The following is a 17428-nucleotide window of genomic DNA, read 5'->3' as shown; positions in this document are numbered from 1 at the left end:
CCATGCTAATATGGTTTACACACACACACACACACACACACACAAAAATACAGAGAAAAAGCAATCTGGAAGTGAAATTTTCCTGCTCTTTTATAGACTCAAGAGCAAAGGATTTGCTTTCTGGATGTTTCTTTTAACCTGCCTAACACTGAAGGTTGGGTCTAAAGAGCCATTATCTTCTCAGTTAAAGGAGTTAAATATAGGCAGTCCTCAACTTACAACCACAATTGAACCTGAAATATCCATTGTTAAGGAAGACAGTTAAGTGAGTTGTGCCCTATTTTAAATCTTTTTTGTAACAGTTATTAAGCGAATTGCTGCAGTTGTTAAGTGAATCATGTGGTCGTTAAATGAATCTGGCTTCTTCCATTGACTTTGCTTGTTGGAAGCCAGCTGGGAAGTTTAAAAATGGTCAACACGTAATCCTGGGACATGTTCAACTGTTATAAATACAGAGCAGTTGCCAAATGCCCGACTTTTGATCATGTGACCATGGGGAAGTTGCAATAGTCATAAGTGTGAAAAGTTGTCATAAGTCACTTTTTTCAGTGCATTGTAACTTCAAATGGTCACTAAATGAATAGTTGTAAGTCGAGAACTACCTGTATTGTGAATCAGGAGTTTTCCTTCTCCTCAAAGTTGGCTTCCATTGGAGCAAGATTTTAGAACTGTGGCTGAAAAGTTGTCGGACGTGTGAGAAGTGTGGGAAATATTTACTACCACACCTTTTATTGTGATACACAAACCTATAGTTTCATTTTGGGCAGACAGTAGGAAAAAGACACCTGTATTTGAAAGCTTGTTTGGCAGCTACCTGCCAACAAGGAATTATTGTGGCCTGAATGTAGTAACAATAAGAGATAATTTTATTGCTAAGAATTGCATCACTGCTTGTCACCTGCATTATTTCAGTGTTGTCACCAGTTGTCTGGCTTAAAAAAAAAGACAGTAATTGAATATTACTGTTATTTTTTTTTCTTCCCTTCAATCATGTCTGACTCTCAAACACTACCTGGGTAAGTCCCTGCAGTTTTCTTGGCAAGGTTTTTCAGAAGTGGTTTATCATTGCCTCCTTCCTAGGGTGGAGAGAAAGTGAATAGTTAAAGGTCACATAGCTGGTTTTGTAGCTAATGTGGGATTAGAATTCCTGATTTCCTGGTTTCTAGCCTGATGGCTTAACCACTACATCAAACTGGCTTTGGAAGCATTCCTGATTCCCTCTTCCCTGGAACTCAAGCAGCATATTTTTTCTCAAGCTTATAGTTGTGGCACACAACTGGAATTCCAAAAGACACACACGCAGGGCAAGCCATATAGGAAATTGGCTGAATTGTGTCTATTACTCGTGTGAGTGGGCGACACTGAAAATAATCATTAAATGTAGCTTTTTGGCTTCCAAATATATATTCATCACTGGGCAATAAAATTCAAACTCATACAATGTAATCTGTAAAAAATGGTCTCCGGTCTTCTTTCCCAATTACAGAATTTTATTTTGTTCATGAGAGGCATCAGCGGAGAGTTGGTCTCTGACAGCCACTTGAAGAGACTAGAAACATTTGATATGTGGATTGACAGGTGGCTCTTACGAATAAGTTGGGTTGACAAAATCAGAAATAAGGAGGCAATAAGCCGCCTGGGAAAGCCAAGGGAAATCATCAAAATCATTAAAAAAGTAAGAGTTAGAATATTTTGGTCATGTGATGTGACATCCAGAAAAATATGGCATCCTTCACTTAATCCTCCAAGGAAAGATTGAAGGCAAACGAGGTCCAGGCAGAAGAAGAACATCATGGCTTCAAAACCTAAGGGACTGGTTTGGACAAAACTCAGCAGCACTTTTTCATGCGGAGGTTGACAAAAATAGGATCGCCAACATGATCGCCAACATCCAATGATGGATATGGCACAAGAAGAAGAAGAATTGATTTATTGGAGATAAGAACAGGATTATAAATCTCATGGTTCCATTGTCTATAATACACTGATCCAGACAAACAAACAAAAGGATGAGCTTCAGCTTTAGCGCAGGACAGATATGATTTAATATATATGAGAGCCCCTCTGATTAGAATACAGCAATTGAAAAGTTATTATTTTTAAGAATGGAAGAGGAGTTACATGAAAAAAATCCATTCTTGCTTAAAAATCCAAATGAATGCTATAAGCAGCATTTGATTTCAGGTAATAAAGAAATACTATTGTCAGCATTTATTATTGACTTCTCAACAGAGAAGAAGATGTGGATGATGTCTTCAAAAAGGAAAGTTGACTTTGTAGTGATGGGAGACTTTAATTATTCTAGCATCTGTTGTATCCACTTTGGTCGTGTGTTTAAAGTATAGGATTGGCTCTAGGAAGAACCAGGTTAGAGAGAGAATGATGTCTACCTCCTTGACCCTTTGTTCCAAAGGCTAGATACATTCAAACAAAATTTTTTGGTAGACAAACTCCTTTAAGCATAATTTTGGCCGGAAATTCCCAACTTGTTTGCTAACTACTTTCTTCTTCAGAGGGTGGAGGGAGATATAAAAGGATTAAATATTCTTTACTTAGATGTGTGATCCCAGAAAAATATGCATTTGAGGCCGCAGGAAAAGGTGTAGCTTCTTTAAAGAGGCATTGACAGGTGCAGTGAACATGCCTTCGGACTCTGCTTATCTAAATAATTGGATTCCCTGAATGAGCCTGACCTTCAGGCCAGTTTAATTCCATTTCTCGGGTACTGAAGAAATTAGCTGATTATATGACTGAACCCTTATTATATTTTAAACATATTGGGGAACTGGTGAAACACCAGATGACTGGAGGATAACAAATGTGATCCTATCTTCAAAAAGTAGAAAAAGAAGAATCCAGCAAACTACAGACCAGTCCGTCTGACATCAGTAGTTGGGTTAGAACAGATCATGAAGAGATCACTTTGTAAGCGCCTTCAAAAACAATGCAGCAATTACATGAAATAAGGATGGATTTATCAAGTGCTAAGATAAATGTATCTCCTTTTTAAAATCTGATAACTTCCTTAATAAAGTGTGGGAATACTGTAGGCATAACAAAACTTGACTTTTGTCAATGTACCAAATAACATGTTGATTAGCTAGTTACGTGCCCGCTGGATGGCATGATAATTAAGTAGATATATAGCTGGCTCAAGAATTGTACTCAAAAAAACTAGAAACTAAGTTCTATGAGGATAGTTTGAAGAAACTAGGTATGTTTAAAACAAAGTTAATAAACTGAACAATACTCCTCTGTACTAATGAATGAGCCTGCAATAACTATAACAGACTGCAGTATAATAGTATTTATTGGTGGCATCAATATCATCAGAAATATAAATGTTTTTTATACTAATGAAAGTATCATTATCGGCCAAATCAAAAGGCTGGTAATATAAGAGCTTCTAAACTCTGGATCAAGATCTGAAATTGTCTTTGTTGTCTTCAGTCTTTTGTACCTGAAAAGGTACAAAAAGATTTCTGTAAATTTCTACCTCAGAATCTTAATCTGTTTCGGAGGACTTGGTGGGTGTTACTTCTCCAGTGTCAGAACTCATAGTAGGGAGCAAAGAAGAAATTCTGGACATGAACTTTCTCTCTCACACGTTTCATTTCTCATCTCTGCTCCTCGACTAGCCATGGTCTTCACAAACACCAATACCAACAAAAAGTAAAGTAAATAAATAAAAAATGCAACCTTTTTTCTAACTGAAAAGAGCAGAAGGGCATACAGTGGCCAAACCTTTCACTAAAAAGAGGGGGAAAGCTGGAAGATTTCCATATTATTCTCTGCCATATTTAAATAAGAAAATTTGCCTTGGGGATATCAAGTTCAATGATTAGAGAAAAATAATACCAGGGACTGATACAACTATTCTGTATTGCACAAGGTCAGAATATAAACAAGAGCATTTGGTAGACAGCTGGACAAGCATATGCCTGACCCAATGATGTACTGTATATTCAGTTGTCAGAACTTTTTAAATTTGAGATCCATTATCTGGAGTTTACATCTTTTTTTTTTTTTAATTTGATTTATATGCCGCCCTTCTCCGAAGACTCAGGGCGGCTTACAATGTGCTCAGCAATAGCCTTCATCCTTTTTTGTATATTTATATATTTATATCTTAAATCACAGGTTTTCAGTAGATGGATTTATTCCTGAACTAATGTCACTTCCCTTCATTTTTTGGAAGTCTAGCTTTATAGTGAAAGATGTGGGCAATAATTCTGCTGCCCAGTTACAGCATAGGTCCGAACTGCTGACATGAGTAACACCGGTGTTAATTTCACGTTTTATTCAAAGAAATGTACAGTTCACAGATTTCTTATTTTATATTATCAACATTATTTTTTAAAAGGGAAAGGGAATGTCGCGTTTTTATAATTAGACAGCTTTGTGAAAAAGCTTGGTTCTGGTAAGATGCTTCCAGTGATAATGCGAACAAAACATAACTAACAGTAAGAAATTTGAGATTGCTGGATTATGTTGTGAAAGTGAAAAATATTATGTTCTGTAAAGAATCAGCCTGAGAAATAATAACAGAGAAATAAACTCTCTTCCTCAGATTTGGGGGGAGAGGGTGAGTAAAAGAAATTGCTTTGTCTGTGAGTTAATTTGAAATAGAAATTTGAAATGATAGGATCCTGGAAAAATAAATTCATGTTATTCACTATTCCACAATTAATTAGCAAAGCTACTATCCTCATCACTAATACCACTATTACTCAAGGATTACAGCATATGGAACTACTCAAAAGCATGCCTTGATTATGGAAAAGACTGCAACTCAACTTCTCTGAGGAAAGAGTGAATAATCAAGGATTTAAAACAATTAATACTCCCAATGAATCAGAAGTTTGGATTCTCTTTGTTTCTTGTTTTGCTTGTGATTCATACTTTTATCTAAACCTATTTTTGCTGTGGTTAATTTTACTATTATTTATTTTACTTGGCATTTATTTTTTTCTTTAGAATACTATTTGGAGACCCAAGTATCAAAATGCTTCCAGTCTAACAGATCACTTGAAAGGCAAATAAAACAAAATTGTACCCTGATAATTACTCCCTTTATTATCCTAAGTAATTGTTATTATATTTTTCCTAGCCTGCTTCGATTGTTTTTGGGATTCCCTAAAAGAGAGAGGAAGCCATTACATCACACTTACTAGAAAGCCCAACAAATAATTTTATGCTAGGAATATATTTAAATGTTAAAAATTGTATTTTCCACTTCGCTCTATTAAAATAAAAATACTTGTTTTGCTTACAATGGATTTCTACATCAATACTGTAGTATAGTTATTTTGCAATTTTGCAAAATAAGTATTTTAACACTTATTGCATTAGAGCACCCTCTACTGCTGAAATCCCTTATTGAAAAGTTTGTATTTTCCAGCAGCTTTCAAGGCCAATTGGCAAACTGAAGAACATTAACAAATAATAAAGAGATCCCTTTTATATTGTGTGGGATTCAGTAGTTTCTTTTCAAGGAAACTTTTCTATTTAAGTTTCTTTTCTATTTAAGCAATTGAGGTGTTCTAAAACTTGATCTAATATAACTTTATTGGGAAAATGCATTCCTTGTTATTATTACTTGTCCTTCTCTAATAAACTACAGGACATTTTGTAAAGACAGCTGAAATATATAACACTACAGTATCCTGCCTTACAAAATAATTACCCTTCTATATTTATAGTCAGTGCAGTAATGTGATTAAAGTGTTGGACTAAGAGTGGGTCCTCTCCCTGCCTGTGGAATTCAAAATTTTTTACTACCGGTTCTGTGGGCGTGGCTTGGTGGGCATGGCAGGGGAAGGAAAATCTGTAAAATCTCCATTCCCACCCCACTCCAGGGGAAGGTTACTGCAAAATCCCCATTTCCTTCTGATCAGCTGGGACTCAGGAGGCAGAGAATAGATGGGGGTGGGGCCAGTCAAGAGGTGGTATTTACCGGTTCTCAGAACTATTCAAAATTTCCATTACCGGTTCTCCAGAACTGGTCAGAATCTGCTGTACAGAAACCTCTGTACTTGGGCCTTCTAGTGTCAAAGTTTTTTTCGACCTCTGGCCAGGGTTGCACTACCTCAGACAGACCCACTGTTCAATCCAAAGGTCCTCCTTAGATTCACAGGTCCTGTTCAAAGAGCAGGTGGCAACCATGGCTAGGAGACCAGGGATTAATCAGGTTTGAGTCTATTTCAGAATGATCCATCCTGTTGGAGAACTGTGTTATCTGTAATATTTAGCCTTACAAAAGGAGGTAGAAATATAGCACTTTTCAAGAATATGAACAGATGATACCCCACAGGTCAATGCCTATTTACTCGTTATACAGAATAATAATTTGCAACCAAGAAAGATTCCTGTTGTATATTAAGAAAACTTCAGTAGGGCAGTAGGCTCAATAATTAAAAGAAATGATTAACTCTCCTTGACTGGCTTTTTAATTCTTGCTTGAATTCTTGGAATTAAATCACCAGCTTGGCTTGATGACCTTTTCCAAATCTATAATCAGGTGTTTTCTTTCTTACCCTTGAAATAATAGAGTTAAGCCTTTAATCTTCAATCTTTGAGATGTAAGACAAATATTCTATGCAATAAAATTCTGAGTGAGATCCTACTCAAGCAGGACAATGGAGCTTCCCATTTAGTTGTTGTTATGGATTTGCCTAGTTTTAAAGCTGGAGAACCTGTAGATGGGGAGCAAATCAACAATTCAGACCCAGTATAGATGATTGCTGATTCACAGAACAAGGGGTCAAATCCAGAATTTGGGAGAGTACCCAATCTTAAAACATATAGTCAGCTAAGGAGTGGCCTGTCTCCTTGAGAGCAGAGCGCATCTGTTCTTCTAATTAGGGAAGGTCCTGAATTCCTACTATTTAAGAGCACTCCCAAGATGCCTTCCCTACATTGAAAACAATTTTCCATTATGAGACCTGTGTTCCTCTGGTCTCATTCTTGGTCTCCCGATTCTTTACTCTTCAAATTGATCTTTATGTTCCCTTTATGTTTTTTGCTGTATTAAGCTATAGCTATGAATCAGGAGGCAAAATATACAGTACTTTTTCTGTGTATTTTTCTTGGTTTTCTTTGCATAATTTACATCCTGTAATTATAGCATGAATCATTAAGTGACTTATGATCAAAAGCATTAGAAACTTGCTAATTGCCTCCTGCTTGGTGCTGTTCATCCCAGTGCAGGACATCATCTCACACTGTAAAATTCACAGCAAGTTGGAAAGAGAAGCTATAAAATAGCAGCAGCTCCCAGCTTTTTGGGCACTAGGGACCGGTTCCTTGGACAGGGTTTTTCTGCAGACTGGAGGGTGCATGGTTTCATGTGCTGCCTGCATCCCACGGATGGGGCTTCACTTGTTTGCGTGGCCCAGTTTCTGCCACGCCACGGATCGATGCAGATCCACAGATGGGGCAGGTAGGAGTGTTGGGGACTTCTGCGCTATAGCATGCAAATAGTACAACTCACAAGAAACTTTTGTACCAAGAGCATTCTCGTTAAAAAAAATATGCCTAAATCAGAGGAAGGCTTTCTGATCAATTTCTGCTCTATGAACTTTAAAAATATTTTTTGAATTAAAAAAAAAAAGATTAGAAATGAACATACTTCAGCGTGCCAGCCACTTGTATTGCCTTTTGTTTCCAAGAATACTTCTGGAATTCATATAGGTCCAGAAGACACTTTGAAAGAATGAAAAAGGGTGAGCCCTTTATTTGAAAGCGAATGATAATAGATGATAACAGTAAGCTGGGAGTGGAAGGGTTGGATTGAGGGCATCCAACGGTGGAGTAAATTTATTGGTTTTGACCCTGATAAATGGATGTTTGGAGGCTTGCCAGGACCACCATGTCTGCTCGCCAGATTATTAATGTGCCTCCAGCCCCAAGTGCTTAATTGAATTTAAATTATGCTTGTGGGAAAGGTGTGGCAAAGATGACATGTACAGGCGTATTCAATAACCACATCTATGTCTCGCCCTGAAGCAGTTTTGGAAAAAGAATCTCAGGGGAGGAAGCAGGGATTGTTACTACCGAACAGAATACTTTAAGACAGTATACTATTTCTTCTGGCACTATATACACAGGTAATATTGGACACTTGTGAATAATGATCAATTATATTTTTTCCAAACATACTGATCTCTAGCAGGTTTTCTTTTACACTTAATCTTCGCATGCATTTGCAGTCCTTAATTCTGGCCCGCTCTCATGCCTGTAAAATTTTCTCTTTTTCTTTGACCCAGCTTTAAAAATTTTAACCCAGGTTTTACAGGATTTATCTGAAGCAGATTGATTAGTCAAACCAATTTTTACACACAATGAATAAACAGGTAACCTGGTCCCAAGGCTTGTAGCATGACGTTTTTTTTCTCTTTTTAAATGCAAGGGCATTTAATAGCTTCTCAGTATATCATTACAGTTCTGTTTAATTCACATTATTTATTAGACTGCTTTAGCCCTGGCACCTTAAACTTTATGAATGGAACAAAATAAATATTGTAGCATTGTGTTGACCTATATTTAGTCTCAATGATGCCAGCAGGCTGATTTTTTTCTTTAAAAATAAAGACAATAGAGGCTATTAATAATTTAACAAAAATCATCCTGGGTTTGTGTGAGGACTATTAATCCAGTATCATTTCCCTTGCCCTGTATTCTATCCAATAGGATTTGTGTGGCTAGGATGAAAATAATATATAATACCTGTCAAAAAGTGAAAAAAACATTCCTAAGAATGCTAGAGTGTTCTGTTTGTGAATTATGCCAAATTTCTTCCTGTTAAAAAAGCTTTTTACAAAGCATGAGAAGGTTTGAGCAGGAATAGAACCTAAAGTATTAAAATACTTTTTTTTAGTGTTTACTTAATAGTTTTTTAAAATATTAACATTTTGGGGAACACTTTGAAAGTACTCATCCCCAAGTTGTCCCTTCTCTGTTTAAAAAAAAATGGTGAAGATGAATAAGCTATTGTGAATCTATGGATCACGTTAATTTTTTGCTGTTTATAGAATGTGTTATGTTATGTTTGTTGGTCAATGACTGTAATAAAAGATCACTCTTAAAATACATTAAACCTCTTCTGGCTTGGATAATTTACTTCTGAAAATTGACAAACCATCTCAGAAAGACATGGTCCAGAAGAAAGTTCAACACAATCCTAAGAGAAATGGAACATTCTGGAGTTCTCTGGAACTTTCTGTTCCCCTATCAATGATTTCTGCACATTCCTAATGAAAAGAAATTATGAAATTAGAAATTATCATAGAGCAATCTCACAAAGTAGTTAAATAAATACAATCCAATTCCATCTGGTGCCTGCAATTTATTATATGCAGAATGACAGCAAGTGTCAGAAAAAGCACAACATCATGGAGGTACAGTTAGTGAGTAGGCCCAGAGGCAACATACCACTTTGGCACAATTGATCAGCATAATTTATACAAACACACTAATAAATACATGATAAACCATTAGAAGAATAGCAAGGACTGATTTGGGGATACCGTGGTACACAGACACCACTGGCAATGCCAACATTATCCCACAAGTCAAGCACACCATGACAGGGCAGGGAGAGAACACACATTCAACCCCTCCTCTAGAACAGTGGTGTATTGCATCAGGCACAGACAGGAGCTAAAATATTTACTGATGAAAATTTATCAGTTTGCCCAGTTGGGTGGGGGGGAGGAAAAAAATATCAAGTTCTTGGTTTTGCTTAGGCAAGAATATTTGGAGGTTGTGACCACTGGAGAATTACCAAGATAAAGTGAGTCAGTGCTGAACACTGTGGCACAAAAATTATTGTATGCAACTTAGTTTGATGCAGCAGTAGCAATTCCATATACCAAAATGATATTGGATAGATTAAAGAAACATTTAACTTGATAAGTCAAGACAGAAAAAGGATACTAAATTTTTAATTCATTAATATATACTCTGAATATTGAGTTCCTTTTGACAGCTGTCATTTTCTTTCCTGCACAAAACAAAGCACTTTGGAACAAATTCTGTGGAGGAATTTACTCAATTCTGTTAGAATGGGTCCTGTATTTAGCTTCAATTTAAAAAAAATGGCCTTAGTTCTTACGACTCCTGGATCAGCTCAACTGTTTGAATGAACTTCATAAACATAAACATCCACAGGAATAAAACCAAAGGACCATTTTGTGGAGGCTCAATGTCATATTTTCTGAATATGTACCTGATGTTTCCTTTTCACAGCATAAGTTCTTGGAGAAGAACTCCAAAATGGGCATGGAATGGCAGTGGTTATATTTAAGCCTGGGGACACACTATAAAAGCACATCAAGCACATCATTATGCTTCAAAGTAAAGCAAAGGCCAACAGTAAGAAGACCACTATTGGCTACAATAAAACAATAACTTAAATAAATAGTTACTATGATGAAAAATAGTAATAAATACTAGTTTGGCCTGTAAACAACCTACTTTTTTCACATTAGATTTCCTGCTCCCCTACTGTGTCTAAAATAAAACCGATTAAGCTTAAAGAATGAGAGGGGAATTAGTCCCACTCTCTTCATTCTTGAAGAAACACTGGAATGTGATGAGCCCAGATTCAAGAGGGGAGACAGGAGGAGGAAAGGTTGGCAGTCTGGAATGGAAACAGGACTGTTACCCACCCACTTCTCCCCTCATTCATCCAGGCCTGGTATCAAGTCTGCAATGCTGTCCACATAGTAGTGAGGCACCAGGTCCTTAGCTGAAGGGCTGTCACTGGCCATGTAAGCCTGTGCCTCCTCTAAATGAGAGACACCTGTCAGGGTCAAGACAGTATCAAGGCCACAGTTCTTGCCAAACAGTATATCCGTCTCCAGCCGATCACCCACCATAAGCATGCGGGATGGATCTACACCAAAGCGCTCTACAATGCATTCAAACATGTATGTGTTTGGTTTTCCAATGACTGTTGCTTTGCGACCAGAGGCTGTTTCAACTGCAGCAGTGAGGCTCCCTGTCCCTGAAAGAGAAGAGACAAAACAACCACCAATCAAGAGTGACCTCCGTTAGCAGCAGTAATCCAGGCACTGCCTGACATATTTACGTAATCCAAATTGACTGACCCAATAAAGGATGAGTGAAATGGGTCATTTTGAGTTCAAACTAGTGAGACAAAGTAAACTTAACTTTCATTTAAATGGAAAGCTTGTATCTAATTTTACTATTTATGTGAAACAGATTCACATGGTTTTAAAGATTTTAAAACAAGTAACATTATAATCCAAGAAATTCTATCAGCTCAGTTGGGATCCCAGTTGAAAAATCTTGGAATGAATTCCAAGGACTTATCAATACAAGCTTCCCAGTTGTTCAGAAACAGATACACTTGAGTATTTAACATTTCAAGGCTAGAATTAGATATAAATGGATACATTTTATTACTCTGTATAAGTATATATTACCATATATATATATATACACACAGTATACACTTTAAATAGTATTGCTAATAGCAAGATCAACCAGTCAACTTTGGAGTAAAGTTTTTTTTAAAAAAGTGGGGAACAGATAACCATTTTATGAGGGCAAGAGTAGGATGTATGATTCATAGATATATCTTTATCAATAGAGATTGAGATTTTTGTCCCAGTTCTCTTGCCAATCATACAGAATGTCCCATTCAGTGCAGGGATATTTCTAAATTCCACAAAAACAACTTAAAACTCAAAGCTCTAAAAGGAGTTGCTTGCAATGGTCCAGGGGAAACAGATGCTGACTCATCTTATTTGAAGAACTATGCAGCAGCTGACTAATAGACATTTACTTTCTACTTGCAAATCACTTTACTAAAAGTCATCTTATTGGAATTGCTGGTTAACAACCATGCAAAAGGAGCTATCAAAGTAACAACCACCTTGAATATAGAAACTGTTCCAGGCTCATATCTTAGCAACACACAAGAACCTCGACAAGGTTATTTGATCACTGGCAGCGAAGAACACCAAGTGTTCTTCCAACAATGATTGCTAGTAAAATATGAAAAAAAGTGACATAAAGGCTAAACTGTTCAGCGTTTTAGGAAAAGGCACACTTGACTTTGAGAACATCCCTTCAGTTCATACTACTTTTATTCTGGTCAAAGCTTTGCTCAGCGCCTCAGGATTCTTCGAATAAATTATGGTGTGTGTCCTTCTATACTGTATGTCATTATCTGAATGAAATATTAGTCGGTTTGAATCTCATTATGGGGCATTTATTAAACTGTACAGAAAGCAAGATATCGAAGACCAGAGTAGATGATATAACAAGAGAAAATCCATTCCTCAGCCTTAAGCCTACCCAGATCCTATGAACCCTTTGGATGGCTGTCCGCTTTTTCTCTCAACCTTTTTTCTTAGCTTGTGTAAAGGCAGGATTAAACCCGGCCGGTGTCCTCTGCTGTACAGAGCTAACAGGCCCAGGGCCGGCCGACGCAAATGGGCCTCGACGCCCAGCCGGAGCTGGCAAGGGGGCTCCAGAGCCTGGCCCCCTCCGGCCCGCCGCCCTCACTCACCCGGGGTGCGCTGCCCACTGCTAAGCGGGTGCCAGGGGTCTGGATCGGTGGCTACCAGCAGGCACCGGGGGTCGCGCAAATAGGCGCAGGCCTCCGAGAGCTTAGCGAAGGTGAACTGGTCGTCGTAGCCGACGACGACAGCGCGCACCGGGAGGGGCTCTTCGTCGCCGTCTCCTTCTTCTCCGGTCAGGCGGAGCCCCGCGTCGCGCAGCTCCCCGCGCAGCCCTTCCCCGCCCAGCACGAAGACCCGGCCCGGGGTCGAGGCGGCCGAGTCTCCGGCTCCGGCTTCCCCGCCCAGAAGGCGCTGGCGGAGGTAGAGAGCGGAGCAGAGAGCGGAGCTGAACACCTGCTCGCCGCGGATGCCGCGGAAGCCGAGGCGGCAGAAACGACACTCCAGCTCGGCCACGGAGCGGCGGCTGTTGTTGGACACGAACAGGGTGGTCTTCCCGTTCTGGTTCAGGCGCTCCAGCAGCTCCGGCGCCCCGGGAACCGCCCGCTCTCCGGTCCACAGGACCCCGTCGCAGTCGAAGAGCAGCCCCTGCGACTCGCCCAGCACTTCGCGCAGACAAGCGCCGCTCAACCGCCTGCAGCCCGCCATGCTGGAACCGCACTCGCCTCCCCCCACCCCACCCCACGACCCCCTCCCGTCCTCCTCGCGGAGACGCAGCCAATCAGAAGCGCGCCGTTCCCTTGACGGGCTTAGGAAACGGTACCAATCAGATGCCTGAAGAGCCGGGGGCTCGACCCGCTTAGAACGACACGGGGAGGGGTGGGAGATCGGAGGGAGTGAGGGGGGGGGGTCCGTCCGTCGTCCAATCGCGGGTTGCTGGCGCGATGAAAGCAATTAAAAGGGGAAGGCAGGGAGTGATGAAAGCGGGGCGGGCTGCGTGAGGAGCTGTGCCCGAGGCGGGGTGGGGGAGTGGGGTATAGGGGTGGGAGAAAGAAACTGCAAAGAAGGCGTTCTGAGCAAGACCCGCAAGGGGGCGCTCGTCTTCCTTTCTAACTGAGCAGCGGAGAAGGGTAAGGTAGTCTTCCTCCGCCCCTGTAGCTTTATCCTATTGGTGGAAGGAAAGAAGGAAGAGGCGGGTCAAAATAAAGTGGCACGTGTTGTACACCTGTTAGCTCGAAGGATAAAAGCTCGACGGGCTCTTCATGCAAAGGAGCGTTTGAAAAACTCACCTTAGGGACCGTGGGGAAAAAAAGCGGAGTACAGAGGGATATTACCTTCTAGGACAGTTGTCTCCAACCTTGGCAACTTTAAGCCTGGGGGACTTCAACTCCCAGAATTCCCCAGCCAGCTTTCCCCAGCAAAGCTGGCTGGGGAATTCTGGGAGTTGAAGTCCCCCAGGCTTAAAGTTGCCAAGGTTGGAGACAACTGTCCTGGCCTAGGAGATTATATCCTAGACCTACCTACTTAACTACATCATATCTCTATCTCTGTCTGTCTGTCTGTCTGTCTCATCTCTCTATCATCTCTCTTCATCATCATCATCTGATTTAAATAGTGCTGGTCTCATATATGACTCCTATGCTGAACAAAATAGCAATAGCACTTAGGCTTATATATTGCTTCACGGTTTACAGAGTCAGCATTTCCTCCCCTCCCCTCAACAATCTGGGTCCTCATTTACAGACCTCGGAAGGATGGAAGGCTGAGTCAACCTTGAGCTGAGCAGGATCGAAGTGCTGGCAGTCTAACAGAATTAACCTTGCAATATTGCATTCTAACCGCTGCACCACCATGGCTTTTTATTAAAATAGTACACCTGTTCAAGTCATCCAAAATACTGATTCCATGTTTTTTTTCCTGGAAGATATTCTTGCTACCTTAAAAAAAAACCCTGTTGGTAAACTGTCTTCAAGAAGCTGGTTGAGGATAAACGCCAGATAGTTGCTATAGAAATTAAGAGAATCGCCTGAGATACTACTATCACTTCTTGTTTTCCTACTTTTTCCTCTGTGAAAAGAATAAAAACAAGGCGACAGTGCGTAGGAAAAGGAGTGGCAGAACCTGGGGGTGGAGTTAAATAAGAATCAGCCTAAAGCAACCTGCAGCTCTGGAGCCACTTGTGGCTCTTTCACCCTTCTGCTGCGGCTCCTTGTCACTCAAAATATGCATCACAACCACCAGCACACGATTTATTGAGCTTTTCAACCCCCGGTAATCAGAGAAAACAAAAGTTTCAGAAGAAAACAGAACATTTAATTCAATTACATATGCTAGTTTTGTGGCCACTCAAGAAATAGTCAGGCATGGGAAGGGTTTTGTGCCTCCCAGTGTTTTCTTTTCTGTGGTAAAGTGGTCCAAATGGCTCTTTGAATGTTTAAGGTTGCAGAGAGTCTCTGCTGGCCTAGAGTCTCAATTTAGTCACAAATGGACTAAGTCCAAATTCCCTTGAATTCCATGAAGCCTTATTTAACTCCAAGGAGATGCTCACCATTAGTTGAGATGATTTCTGTGCATAGGCTGTTTAGAAATAAAGCTGTTGAATTGGACCTTTGTGGACCTGGTTTTTTGTGCCTGGCACAGGTACAAGGTTGGGAAATAAAGCACATTCTTGAAAGCACATTCTAGTAGCCATGCAAAAACATGCAGAATAAATCTGGCTCTCCAGGAAAGGCTAGGGATTTGAACTCTTCAGCTGCTTCTGATGGGCCACTTTTATATTGTGTCAGCATGAATGCCTTGCTGCAGGGCTGTCAAACTCGTGGGCCAGATGTGTCATGTGCTGGCCACGCCCATGCCTGGTTTAGTGAAGGGGGAAAAAGTCACGATACGTCACATGATGATGCGAGTTTGAAACCCCTGCCTTGCTTCATTTGTTTCAATTTTTTTTGTGTCTATGTGTCATATAGGACCCAGAATTTTTATGATGCTCTTGTCTATTACAGTGTATTTGTTTATTTACCAAAAGTTATATATTGCCTACACTTTTGATTTTATGGGGAGAAGTGTCTTTCAATTGCAATTTTATTTTATTTACCTATTCCTCTCATTTGCTTTTCCTGAAGCAGTACCTAAAAGTGAAAATTGATAAAAGGATATTCATCGGCAATGTATTTATTAGACTTTATAATGTTACAAAACACCTTTGATCTCAATAAAACAAGAGCTGTATTTATCTTTGATACAGGCAAAACTGATACGCAGTTTCTTTGATTTGCCTTTTGCCTGTATGAACTGTTTGGATCATCTCAGATGAACTAGATACATTCTTAAAGTTGAGTTATAGATAAAATGTTACCCCAGCAAAATAACTAACCACTTTTTAAAAGGGTAAATATAATTCTCACAGATAGGATTAATGCAAGATGTATGGTATAACTGCAGTAAAGAAAAGACAACATAGTCTATCTTCTTTTAACATTTATTCAGAAGCTTCCACAAATGTCTTGTCAAAAATAATAAAAAAGCAGAGCACTGTTAATGAAAAGCTATTTTGTGCTTTATAGACTGACAACAAAATAGTAGGAATGTGAAGTGTGTTGTATCAAATTGCTGCTTATGTACAGGGCTTGGATTAAAATATTACATGAAGGACAACCTATACTAAGTGATGCTTTAATGTTTGTAAATAGGAAGGGGGATTTTCTATTTATTTTGTGTGTGGGGTGTGCGTGTTTGATTTAAATAGATGACCATACATAAGGGTCCCAAGGGAGATGACCCTTGCACCTTGATGCATTTGGAGAACATCTTAACAAAATACCAGGCAGAAAAGAATTGCAACAAATTGGATAGGCAAAAGCAAAGCCAGTGAAATTCTTCCTCTCAGACATTCTCCAGAGTTTCTACTTTCTGAGCAGCAGCAGACGGAGAGCTGTTCTTTCCTTCATCGGCTTCTTTCTTCACATGGACGGGATCTTTGGGCGTTTCTCTACTGCAGACATTAGTAGAATCCTCTTCAGCTGCAGCTGCCTTATTGTTCGTAGCTTCTGAAGGAGGCCTGGGGGATGGCGGAGCTTTGTGACTCTGCCGTCTGGCAGGCTGGGGAGGAAGTGGTGGTGGCACGACTGGAGCTCGTGCTGGTCCCCCTACTGTTCTTCGAGGTAAGGCTTTAGGGATGGAGGAAGACTCTGGAGGAGGAGGAGGAGGAGGAGGCATGTGACGGTGAACAGGTAGCGTAGGATGGGGTGGAGGCATGGTAGGTCTGGGTGGAGCCACTCGCTTTGCTGTCAAGGAGAATGAAAGAAAGAGAAATAAAATCCAATATTTTAGACATTTTTTTATTCTATCACCGGTGACTCAGTTCTGCAGAAATCCAGAAAAATGCTGTCACAGTTGATATAAAAGTCTCTCTTAATTATTTTATTTCTATGTATTTTCTTTGTATCTGTTTTTTCAAAACTGAAAATTATTTCTAAAAGTACTGACTTTTCATATATTATTTATATTTATATATGTGCTTAACTGCATAAGGTGGTTCCTAACAATACCAGAATTGTGGATTAAACTGAAATCTGAAATCTATATTTAAAACAGATTATACCAGATTATATCCAACATTATCAAACTGCAGTATGAATTTACTACCTGTGTTTCCCTCTATTTTATCTAGTCTTGTCATTTCAAAGTACATACAGAACTATGCGCTAGTCAGTCAACCTTGATGATGCTATGGATTTTCTGAACAGGACCGTAAAACAAAAGAATAGCAGAATGGTAGGGAGGTAAATAGAATAAAACAGGTAGTATGCAGTGGTGAAATCTGAACCGGTTTCCTACCAGTTCGCTGGCTGTGCTATGCGCCACCATGTGCTCATGCACACCAAACACATGCTGCATGAGCATGCGCAGTGTCCACCAAATGCGTGCTGCACATGCATGCATACACATGTGCAGTACACATCAAAAAGAGGCTTGGGAAGGTAGGTAGAACAGCGAGG

At 39.8% G+C, this 17428-nt stretch overlaps 2 protein-coding genes across 2 annotated transcripts in view; both read right to left on the bottom strand.

Moving 5' to 3' along the window:
• Positions 1–9326: 9326 nt before the first annotated feature.
• On the bottom strand, positions 9327–13261 carry PDXP (pyridoxal phosphatase). Its single transcript, XM_087873861.1, has 2 exons — positions 12542–13261; positions 9327–11008 (listed from the first exon to the last, which is right to left on the bottom strand). The coding sequence occupies exons 1-2, from the start codon at positions 13137–13139 to the stop codon at positions 10683–10685; spliced, it is 924 nt and encodes a 307-aa protein (XP_087729987.1). The 5' UTR covers positions 13140–13261; the 3' UTR covers positions 9327–10682.
• Positions 13262–15893: 2632 nt separating this feature from the next.
• The window catches only part of SH3BP1 (SH3 domain binding protein 1), a 32476-nt gene continuing 30941 nt past the window's right edge, over positions 15894–17428 (bottom strand). Inside the window, exon 18 of the mRNA XM_087873860.1 lies at positions 15894–16714. Coding sequence (XP_087729986.1) covers positions 16314–16714 — 401 coding nt within the window. The 3' untranslated portion in view covers positions 15894–16313. The remainder of the gene's footprint in view (positions 16715–17428) is intronic.

The sequence above is a fragment of the Pantherophis guttatus genome, chromosome 7 (genome assembly GCF_059756535.1).
Source record: "Pantherophis guttatus breed Tessera chromosome 7, ASM5975653v1, whole genome shotgun sequence".
Classification (NCBI taxonomy): Eukaryota; Metazoa; Chordata; class Lepidosauria; order Squamata; family Colubridae; genus Pantherophis; species Pantherophis guttatus.
This window is presented reverse-complemented; position numbering and strand designations above follow the sequence as displayed.

Coding starts and splice junctions, on each gene's coding strand:
- PDXP (XM_087873861.1), bottom strand. CDS start 13,139: ATGGCGGGCTGCAGGCGGTTGAGCGGCGCTTGTCTGCGCGAAGTGCTG. Junction 11,009..12,541: donor CAGTGGGCAGCGCACCCCGG/GTGAGTGAGGGC, acceptor CTTCTCTTTCAG/GGACAGGGAGCCTCACTGCT.